At 39.4% G+C, this 12,012-nt stretch overlaps 1 protein-coding gene across 1 annotated transcript; it reads right to left on the reverse strand.

Moving 5' to 3' along the window:
* Window positions 1–805: 805 nt before the first annotated feature.
* On the reverse strand, window positions 806–1,735 carry TAS2R41 (taste 2 receptor member 41). Its single transcript, XM_003929812.2, has one exon. The coding sequence runs from the start codon at window positions 1,733–1,735 to the stop codon at window positions 806–808; it is 930 nt and encodes a 309-aa protein (XP_003929861.1).
* Between the last annotated feature and the right edge of the window lie 10,277 nt (window positions 1,736–12,012).

Raw genomic sequence — 12,012 nt, forward strand, 5'->3', positions numbered from 1 at the left:
AGATGATTGTTAATAAGTGTTCATCCACTTATCCGTACATTCCCTAATCAATAAGGAAATTTTCACTCTCAGAGAAAATTAAAATGTCTCAAAACATTAGCAAGGCGAAGAACCTCTTCAGAACTGGGAGCTGCATATGCTCCCTTGATCACACTACTACGGACTTCAGAGAAGAGAAAATTGAAGTCAGAACAGTGAAAATGTTAATGACAAAAGAGACAGAGTGGTATAATGAAACATTCCAGTAATCTTAATAAAATTAAAGACAGCTTATCCAAGTTTATATGGAGACAAAGTATCTTCATGCAGTAAAGGGCAGAACTCACAGCCATGGCCACTGCCTGCCATAACTGCCTGTCCCTTGGTGCTCATGACACTGTCCTCAAGAAGGCTGCCACTTCAGTATCCCCATCTCAGTTCAGCCATGAGACAAATATTTGCTCTTAACTTTCCGAAAGGCAGTGGAGATGCAATGGCCCAGTTAATCAACACTAAACCAAAGCCATCCAAATAGCAAAGGTGTACAAACATAAAAAATAGCACAGCATCGTATTAACATATTCTGAACTTAAGGTCAATTCTGGCTCTCTGGAATCCATGGGACTACATCTTAATAGTATTTCAAAGAAGGGAAGCACGCTCAGAGAATTCCCAGATATCCTTGTCTCCTCTGCTTCCCAGAGGAGGAACACCACAGCCGGATCCAGAATTTAGGTACCAATGAAAACACCTCCATGTCAGTGGGCCACAGCTCTGCCATCCTCATCTTTCTTTTCTGGGGATCTGGATAAGGAGACTATGCAATCTAGGCCACCCAGAAGCTCCTAGCCAACAGCAGGAGCTGCCAGAACATGCTTCGAAGCTTGAGGTTGCTGAAGATGAGGATGAAAGGGTGGAAAGATACACCCAGGTAGATGGTAATTTGCCATGGCCAGTAGAATTCATTCTGTATAGACATAAATTTTACAGCATCAATGATCAGAAACAGAAAGGACAGAGCATAAAGAATGAGGAAGGAGATGAGGGACTTCAGAGCTCTGGTGTGAGCCTGGGTGCTGGGGTCCTGCAGGCTATGGCCGTTGTGCTCCATTCTCTGAGCATGCTTCCTCAGGGAATTAATTAACAGCATAATTGAGACCAGAAAAACAGAGCATGGAATGGACCATACGGCCAGTTTCAGGGGCAGGAAATAGTTAATTTCTGTTGCTGTATTCCACTCGTAGGTCACGTTCCCAGAAAATTTTCTAATTAAAAATTCTTGATATGCAGAGTAGTTCATCCAAAAAAACAGCAGGTTTGTGATGAAGGAGATCAGGACAGAGCCCAGAAGGAGCCAGGGCACCCACCCTGGGAACCTCCACTTCAGCCACAGGAAGGTGGGGTGGGTAATGTTAGCAATCTTCACACAGAACAGGACGCTGAGCCAGGTGCAAAACCAGAAGGTGGCTGAGTTTAGGAAGTGCCAGTGTAGATGGAAGAACTGTTGATTGAGATTCCAGGAGGGCTCGACCGCATGGGCAGAGTAGTAGAAGTTGTGTATTGACCCAAGCAACTGCAGGCAGAAGCGGGAGGCAGCCAAGCTAATGAGGATCATGTCCAAGGGGAGCAGCCTGCCATATCGCAGCCACTCCCTGCCCAGCACCAGCACAATGAAACCATTCGCTGAAATCCCTAGAAGAGTCTGCAGGATAAAGAGAAACATGAAGAAGGCCGTCAACGCTAATGCTGCTTGCATTCCGACCCCTCCTGCAGTTCCCACTTGGGTGTCTTGGTCCCTGGCCTCCTCCCTGCCCCTAGCAACAATCCTGCTTTTAATCTTCCATGGGAGTACCAAAGAGCAGTCAGGCTCTGTATCTGAACCAGAGCTCACTTAGAGAAGAGAATGCTCAGGCTAAAGAGGAGAGGTGTGCTCTTGGCTCAGACAGGATGCAAATTTCCCCTAGTGTTAGTTACCACTAGGCCTATAAACTGCCCTAATTTGCCTTATCTGGTTTTGCCTGCATGCTGCCATGGTTAGTATCAGTGTCTATGATTTTTCAGGGTTTCTATGAGAGTTTCATCCTCAGGCTATATGAACACTCTTCCCATCAGACCGTTCTCAAGACTTTAAATATAGAGACCAGTATTGGAGATGCCTAGGAAAAGAGTGACACTAAATAATTGTCTCAGCATTTCCCTGTTACACATCCATGCTTACCTTGCTACCTTTGCACACAAATCTCTTCAAAATCAAATACCTCGTCTACCTCTCCATCCAAACCTCTGCTTAGATCCTTCATGAATCCTGAGTTGTAAATGATGCTTTAATGTGGTTTTATATTTCCAGTGAGAAAATTCATTATCTGTGGTTGAGGGACCTTCTGAAGCAGGACTGAGGGCTCCTGTTTCTTGCTAGGCATTGATGGGAGGCTGCTCTTGGTCCTAGAGGCCTCTCCCAAGTTTCTGCCAAGCGAGCTGTTTCAGCATGACCGTGTATGTCAAGTCAGCAGTCTCTAGAGGGAGTCTGCTAATAAGATGGGGTCTTAAATAACATAACACAATCATTGGGGTGACAGCCTATCACTTTTGCCTTATTCTATTGGCTAGAAGCAAGTCACAGTCACCAACAACACTTACAAGAACGAGGTTACACAAAGGCTCAATACCAGGGTTTAGGGAGATGCAGGGCCGCTTGACAGTCTGTCTACCATCCCAAGGATACCCTGGCTTCCAAGGCATATGTGAGTCTTATCTAACACCAACGTCAAAAAGAGACTATGAGACCGTGTTGAAAGTAAAAATTTTTTTCTTGTTTTGCTCTTGCTACCCAGGCTGGAGTGCAATGGTGTGATCTCGGCTCACCGCAACCTCTGCCTCCTGGGTTCAGGCAATTCTCCTGCCTCAGCCTCCTGAGTAGCTGGGGTTACAGGAAAGTGCCACCATGCCCAGCTAATTTTTTGTATTTTTAGTAGAGACGGGGTTTCACCATGTTGACCAGGATGGTCTCGATCTCTCAACCTCGTGATGCACCCGCCTCGGCCTCCCAAAGTGCTGGGATTACAGGCTTGAGCCACCGCGCCCGGCCCAGTAAAAATATTTTTTTAAGTATATCTATCACCTCACATAGTTCCTGTTTTCAATTTTTTCATGTGTGGTGAGAGCACTTAAGATCAACCCTCTGATGAAAGTTCAAGTATGCAGCACAGTATTCTTTACTATCCTCATACTACCATACATTAGGTTTCCAAAGCATGTTCATTTAGCATAACTGAAACTTCATACCCCTTGACCATTATCTCCCCATTTCCCCTTCCTGAACCCTGGCAATCACCAATCTACTCTCTACTTCTGTGAGTTTGTTTCTTTTTAGATTCCACATGTAAGTGAGATCATACAGTACATGTATTTCTGTGTCTGGAGTAGCTCACGTAGCATAATGTCCTCCAGTTCCATCTATGCTCTTGCAAATGGCAGAATCGCCTTTTCTGAGACTGGATCATATTCCACTGTGTACACACCACATTTTCTTTGTTCATTCATCTGTTAATGGGGTTTTAGATTGTTTCCATGTCTTGGCTATTGTGAATATTTTCAATGAACATGGGAGTGTATATATCTCTTCAAGATACTGATTTCATTTCTTTTGGATATACACCTAAAAGTGGAATTACTGGATTATAAAGTAGGTCAGTTTTTAATTTTCTGAGAAAACTTTATACTGTTTTCCATAATTTACATTCCCATCAACAGGGTGAAAGAGTTGCTTTACTCTGCATTTTTGACAACACTTGTTAACCTTCATCTTTTTGGTAACAGCCATTCTAATACACGTAAGGTGATATCTCATTGTGGTTTTGATTTGCATTTCTCAGCTGACTTGTGATATTAAACATATTTTCATACAATTTTCATCTTCTTTGAGAGATGTTATTCAGGTCCTTTGCTCATTTTAAAATCAGGTTATTTGGGTTTTTTGTTTGCTTGCTTTGCATTACAGTTGAATAAATTCCTTATATATGTATATATATTTTTTTCAGACAGGGTCTCACTCTGTCACCTAGGCTGGAGTGCAGTGGCACCATCACAGCTCACTGGGGAAGAGGTGCCCGTTGCGTGGGCTGCTGACTCCCCTGTGTGAGGCCCTTCCTCTAAGTGATTGTGTATTCAGTTTAATTCTCGTTATATTTCTATACTGAAAGATTTTTAACGAAGGGAAAAACAACAGCAATAACATTCATATCTCTGGAGCAGCTAACTTATACACGTAAATGTCTGCTTTTCGTACAGAACTAGCCAGTGTAAAAACAGTTCACCTGTAAATACTTTCTTCTTTTTTCACCGTTGTATTATACGTGTATATGGTGGGTCCTTTTTGAGAAACTCTTTTCTTACCTGAGAGTTGTCTTGTTTTCTGGGCTGTTTTTAGTTGAGGAAAAAAACCTGCTTCCTTGCCGGGGGTCGGGGCGGAGGACCCGTGTTCCTTTCCCTCCCCCATGCGGGTCTGGAGCCCCGGCCCCCACCCCGCCCTCAGCCCAACAGGGTCCAGGGAGACTTTTGTTTTTGCTTTAAGTCAGGAGTCACGAATGACTTTTTTTTCAATTAAGGAAAAAGCTCCACCTCTCCCTTTAACATCACCCAGGCCCCGCCCGCCCGTGCCCCATACTGCTGCTAATGACAGTATGATGCTCACTCTGCTACTCGGAAACTATTTTTACGTAATTAATCTATGCGTTCTTGTTTATAAATGCCTGATTTAAAAAGAAAAAAAAATGATAGGAGTAGACATTCTTGTCTTGTTCCTGTTATGAGAAGAAAAGCCTTCAATTTTTCACAGTTGAATATGATGTTAGTAGTAGGCTGATCATATATGACCTTTATTGTGTTGAGGAGCATTCCTTCTAAACCTAATTTGCTGACAGTTTTTATGATGAAAGGATGTTAAATTTTATCAATCCTCCCAATATGAAGCAATCCTCCCAGCTCAGCCTTCCTGATAGATGGGGCTACAGGCATGCACTACCACACTGGCTATTTTTTTTAATTTTTTGTATAGACAGAGTGTCACTATATTGCCCAGGCTAGTCTCAAACTACAGGGCTCATGCAATCTTTCTGCCTTGGCCTCCCAAAATGCATGAGCCAGGTCACCTGGCCAAAGTTCCTTATATATTTTAGAAATTAACCCTTATTAGATATGTGGTTTACAAACATTTTCTCCCAGTTTCCATTCTGCTGGTTGTTTGCTTTGCTCTGTAGCTTTTTATTTTTATGCAATCCCATTTGCCTATTTTTATTCAGCTGCTTGCCTGTGTTTTTGGTGTAATTTTCTATATGTCATTACCCAAACCAGTGTCAAGAAGCTCTTTTCCTATGTGACCTAAGAGTTTTATGATTTCAGGTGTTGCCTTTAAATCTTTAATCTATTTTGATTTAACTTTCACATATGGTATAAAAAGAGAATCAAATTTCATTCTTCTGCATTTGTATACCCAGTTTTCCCAACCTCATTTATTGAGGAGACTATCTTTTCCCCATTGTGTGTTCTTGGCACTTAGTCAAAAATCAATTGACCACAGATGTGTAGTTTTATTTACAGGCTTTCGACCAACTCCATTGGTCAACGTGTCTGCTTTTTGCCAGATCCATGCTGTTTTGATTGCTATCATTTTGCAGTATATTTTAAAATCCAGTGGTGTGATACATACAGCTGTGTTCTTTTTAGTCAAGACGGCTGTAGTTACTCAGGGTCCTTTGTGATTCCACAGGAATTTTAGGATTTTCTTTCTATTTCTGTGAAGAGTGACATTGGAATTTTTGTAGGAGTTACATTAAATCGGTAGATTAGGTAGCATGGACATTTTGATGATATTTCTTTTTCAATCCATGAACATGAGATATCTTTCCATTTACTTGTGTCCTCTTCAATTTCTTTCATCAGTGTTTTACGTTTCCAGTATACGGATCTTTCACTTTCGTGGTTAACTTTACTCCTAAGTATTTTATTTTTATGCCATTATAAATAGGATTTTTAAAAATTTCTTTTCCAAACAGTTCGTTGCTAGTGCATAGAAATGCTTCTGATTTTTGTAAACGAATTTTATATCCTGCAACTTTACTAAATTCATTCCATTTTATAGTTTTTGGTGGTGTATGCAGGATTTTATATATATAAGATTGTATCATCAGCAAACAAAATTTCACTTCATCCATTCCTATTTCAATGCCTTTTATTTTCCTCTAGTCTAATTGATCTGGTTAGGGTGTCCAGTAGTATCATGTGGAACAAAAACGATAGGAGTAGACATTCTTGTCTTGTTCCTGTTATGAGAAGAAAAGCCTTCAACTTTTCACAGTTGAATATGATGTTAGTAGTGGGCTGATCATATATGACCTTATATGTGTTGAGGAGCATTCCTTCTAAACCTAATTTGTTGACAGTTTTTATCATGAAAGGATGTTAAATTTTGTCAAATGTTTTGTCTGACTTACTATTGAAATTATCATATGGTTTTTAACCTTCATTGTATTAATATGGTAAATTACATGTATTGATTTGTGTATGTTGAACCAACCACACATCCCAAGGATAAATCCCACTTGATCATGGTGAATAATCCTTGGAATTTGCTGTTGAGTATGGTTTGCTGGTATTTTTTGAGAATTTTTGCATCTATGTTCATTAGTGATATTGGCCTGTAGTTTTTTGTTTTTTGGTTTTTTTTTTTTTTTTTTGTATTATCTTTGTCTAGTTTTGGTACTAGGGTAATGCTAGCCTTGCAAAGGGAATTTGGAAGTATTTTCTCCTCTTGAATTTTTTGAATAAGCTTGAGAAGGATTGGTATTAACTCTTCTTAAATGTTTGGTAGAATTCATCCGCAAAGCCACATGGTCCTGGGCTTTTCTTTGACAAGACACTTTTAATAATGACTCAATCTTCTTATTCTTTATTTTTCCAATTTATTCATGATTCAGTCTTGGCATGTCAAGACTCCATTTCTTCAAGCTTGTTCAATGCATTGACATACACTGCTTTTAGTAGTCTTTTATGATCCGTTGTATTTCTATATTATTAATAGTGATGACTCTTATTCCTGGTTTTATTTGACACTTTCCTCTATTTTACTTAGTCCAGATAAGAGTTTGTAAATTTGTTTTACTTTTTTTTTTTTGAGATGGAGTCTCACTCTGTCACTCAGGCTGGAGTGCCATGGCACAATCTCAGTTCGCTGCAACCTCTGTCTCCTGGGTTCAAGTGACTCTCCCACCTCAGCCACATGTTGCCATGCCCAGCTAATTTTTGTATTTTTGGTAGAGATAGGGTTTCACCATGTTGGCCAGGCTGATCTTGAACTCCTGACCTCAGGTAATCCACCCACTTCAGCCTCACAAAGTGCTGGGATAACAGACATGAGCCACTGTGCCCGGCTGTTTACCTTTTTTAAAAAAACAGTTCTCACATTCTGGCCAACATAGTGAAACCCCATCTCTACCAAAAATACAAAAATTAGCTGGGTGTGGTGGCATGTGTTGGTAGTCCCAGGTACTCGGGAGGCTGAGGCAGGAGAATTGCTTGAACTCAGGAAGCAGAGGTTGCAGTGAGCTGAAATTGCACCACTGCACTCCAGCCTGGTACTTGGCAACGGAGCGAGACTCTGTCTCAAAAAAAAAAAAAAAAAAAAAAATCTTAGTTCCATTGATCTTTTTCTATTCTCTATTTATTTATTTCTGCAAAGATCTTTGTTACTTTCTTTCCTCCATTCTGCTAATTTCAGGCTTTGTTTGTTATTCTTTTTTTAGTTCTTTGAGATATAAAAAAAAAATCTATAAAGAAAAATCTACTGATAATCATATGGGGATTTCCTTGTACATAAAAACTTGCTTTTTCCTTGCAGCTTCAAAACTCACTTTGTCTTTGATTCAACAATTTTATTATGATATGTCTCCACACTGGTCTATTATTTAGATTCATCTTATTTGGTATACTTTGGATTTCCACAATCTGGATTTCTGTTTTCTTCCTAAGGCTTGGAAAGTTTTCTGCCATTATTTTTTTAATATGTTGTCTATCTCTTTGTCTCTCTCTTCTCTTTCTGAAGCACCAATAATGCAAAGTTGTTACACTTGGTGGTGCCCCATAAGTTTCTCAAACTACTTTCATCCTTTTTTACTCTTTTTATCTTTTTCCGCCTCAGATTGTATGATTTCTGTTGATCTGTCTTTAAGTTCACTGATCCTGTATTCCATTTGCACTACTCTGCTGTTGAACTCCTCTACTGAAATTTTCAGTTCAGTTACACTATTCTTCAGCTCTATGATTTCTGTTTTATATTTTTAAAATAAATTTTATCTCTTTGCTAAAATTCTTGGTTTGTTCTTATATTGCTCTCTTGATCTTGGTGAGTATTTTTTGTGACCATTATTTTGAACTTCCTGTTTAGTAAATCACATATTTTCCTTCACTGATTGTCAGTTTCTGGAGATTTATTTTGTTCTTTTATTTGGAATATATTTCCTTGTTTATTCATTTTCAGTGACCCTCTGTGTTGGTTTCTGTGGCTCACTAAGCTTTTCTCAAGTAATTATTTTCAATTCTTTGTCAGGTAGATTGCATACATCCAATTATTTGGGGTTGGTTCCTGGATAGTTACTGTGTTTCTTTGGTGATGTCATGTTTCCTTGTTTTTTTTTGTTTTTTTTTTTTGTTTTTTTTTTTTTTTTAATGTTCCTTGAGTCTCATGTTGATGACTGTACACTTGAAGGAGCACTAACCTTTTCTAAACACTAAAAGCTAGCTTTGTGGGGAAAGAATTTTACATATGGGTGGGTTTGAAGGTGCTGGAAGGGTGGGATGCAGTGGCTCCCACATTGGGGTGGAAGAAATAATAACTCCAGTTTCAAGGTAGTATGGTTAATTTGGGCCCAGCATGAGAGAGGAGTATCACGTGGTGTGGACTCTGGGTAGCTCCACCAGCTGGAATCATTATTAGCAAAAACTGTAAGCGTCCTTGGTGGAAAAAGCTTCAGGTGTCTGTGGTGACAAGAAAAACTGCTGGAGTCCTCAGTGTTGAAGGTTGCTGAGGCCCTCCTGCTCTCCTTTACCCCAGTAGGGAAATATTGCATTTAAGGTATCTCTTTTGGCACTGAGCTGTGCCAAGCAGAGGGAAGGACTGGCAAAGTAAAATGCTTCCTATGCTTTTCTATATAGCTATCCTAGTCATTTATGCTCTATTGGGTTGCTGCATCTTCTCCATAATATTTCAGAGCTCTCCTATTTTCATCAGTAAATAGTTGTTAAATTTTTGTTTTGTGGGGAAACATAAGTTGAGACTCCTGTCTGACCATTTTGCTCTAAAAATTTTTCTTGAATGAAAATATATTCAAGTTGATCCACATTTAAATGTTTTCTATTTAATACTTCAAATATGTTTTTTCTCCACATTTGCTTAAAATTGTTTTCAAGGTTAGTGTATCCTTTTGAATTGTGTCTTTGTTATGAAAGAGTCAGCTGAGAAAATTTGTCATACAAATAATGTGAAAATTGTTACTACCACAGCAGAAATGTATAGTTGTATTAAAATGAATAATACTTAGTAAAAAACAGATATCTTACTGACATTGAGTGAATATGCATTTTTCTCACTCGAGCTCTATGTTTCTTTTACTGTTTTCATTCACTCATCAAATATTTATTGAGCACTTATATTTGCTGGGCACTATTCTAGTCACTAAGCAGACGGGATCCCAGCTTTTATGGAACTTGCAGTCCAATAGAACGTAAGTGACAATAGGCGACAAAATTAGCAAGATACTTTCCAATAATAATCAATTCTATGAATATAATAGAAGGGTTAGATTTCTGAAGACTGGCTGAAGAGGAAAATGTTACCCCCATACCCATGAGGGCTGAAAGCAGCTTTCTCAGGAGGTGACATGTGGGTTGAGGGACCCAAGCAATTAGAGCCCTTGTCTTGTATGTATTTCCCTGATAACATTATCAATAATTTTATTCATTCTTCTACCATTCCTTCAAACTTTATTCATAGAGGAAATTGTTCAGGCTAAAGAATAAGAATTCCAGCAGGATACATGACTCTTTTTCACTCTTATCAAATAGATTGTTACAAGATTACTCCAAGCCACAAGATCACTTCAAGTAGCAAAATAGCCTCAAATCAGAAATTAGAGATTTCAGTCCAGTTTACGAATATTAAATAATGAGATATCAGCAGCTTCAACTGCTCTGAGATTGGCTAATGCATAAGGAAAATGGAAAAGGGGCAGGAAAGGTCTTACTTGGACAAGTACAAAAAGAATCTGCTTTTGTGCTTTCTGGCCCTGGTAATTATTTAGTACTGACTTTCTCCCTCATGTAAAATTTTCAGAGCTCTGAATATTTCCTACTGGGCCCTTTCTCCTGCAGTTCTATTCATTTGAGAGAAAGCATATCTATTTGGGGTGATCCTTTGTGACTCCTTTCTCAGCCCCTAGGCATATGCCATCAAATTTCGCTGCTGGAGCCTTCACACACCACTGGGCATTTCTATCAGTCAAGTCTCAAGACAGCCTCACACACATACTCTCTCCCTGCCTTAGTCTATTTGTGCTTCTATGACAAAATATCAGAGACCGGGTAATTTATAAGGAGCATAAACGTATTTTTCTCACAGTTCTTGAGGCTCGGGAGTCCAAGATCATGGTGCCAAGCAAAATATCAGAGACCGAGTAATTTATAAGGAGCATAAACGTATTTTTCTCACAGTTCTTGAGGCTCGGGAGTCCAAGATCATGGTGCCAAGAGATTTGGCTCTGGTGAGGGCTGCTCTCTGCTTCAAAGATGATGCTCTTTGCTGCAGTCTTACGTTGCAGAAGGCAGAAGGACAAAAGGGTTATATCTAGTTTTCTCCAGCCCTTTTACACATGATTAATGTCACCTAACAGGGTGGAGCTCTTGTGGCCTAATCACTCCTAAATACTCCATCTCTTAGTACTCCAATCACATTGATGATTAAGTTTCAGTACATAAATTTGAGGGGATGTTCAGACCATAGCACCCCGTGATGGCCCACAGCTGGTCTCCTAACCTTGCTCCAACAGTCCTAAAGTAACCACATTCTTTTGACTCTTCCCAAAAGTTAGCTAGTGAGTCTGCCTTTCATCCTCTACATCTGCCAGGAAGAAGCAAGACCAGTTATTATGCCTCCCAACTAAGTAAATAGCATGATAAGCTTTGTGAGTAGCATCATGGATGCTTCTGAGGTGAAGGGAAAGAAATTTCTCATCCTTCTCAATGCAGTATCAGAAGGGACTCAGCATAAATTTTTCTAAATATTTACTGTCATAAAATTATCTTTCCTCAACTGTCTAAACCTTTTCATTTTATCAAAGACCTTCAAAAGTTATGAAACAGGTTTATGTAAATTTCCTTTGAAAATCTGAATGTAGTGAACTGGCAGCTCACTTTAAAATCTCATATCATTAAATAGCTGTACCTAGTTTGAAAAAAATCTCAACTTTTACCATATGTTACTTAAAGGGAAAGATCAACAGTGTCTTACTGGTCATGGTAAGAAATTTGGATATTATTCTTGTGTAATGGGAAGTATTGGAGGTTTTTCTTTTCTTTTTTTTTTTTTTCTTTTGAGACAAGAGTCTTGCACTGTCACCTAAGCTGGAGTGCAATGGCACAATCTTGGCTCACTGCAACCTCCTCCTTTTGGGTTCATGTGATTCTCCTGCCTCAGCGTCCTGAGTAGCTGGAATTACAGGCACACACCAAGACACCAGCTAGTTTTGTGTGTGTGTGTGTTTGTTTTTGTATTTTTAGTAGAGGCAGGGTTTTACTATGTTGGCCAGACTGGTCTCAAACTCCTGACCTCGTGATTTGCCCGCTTCAGCCTCTCAAAGTGCTGGGATTACAGGTGAGAGCCACTGCAAGGGAGTAACATGATCTAATTTATGGTTTTAAACAGATCTTCTATTGTCTACATAGAAAACAGAACTGGGGAGAGATAAAGGTGAAAGAGAACAGTAGGAC

This window comes from Saimiri boliviensis, chromosome 10, assembly GCF_048565385.1.
Source record: "Saimiri boliviensis isolate mSaiBol1 chromosome 10, mSaiBol1.pri, whole genome shotgun sequence".
In the NCBI taxonomy this organism is placed as follows: Eukaryota; Metazoa; Chordata; class Mammalia; order Primates; family Cebidae; genus Saimiri; species Saimiri boliviensis.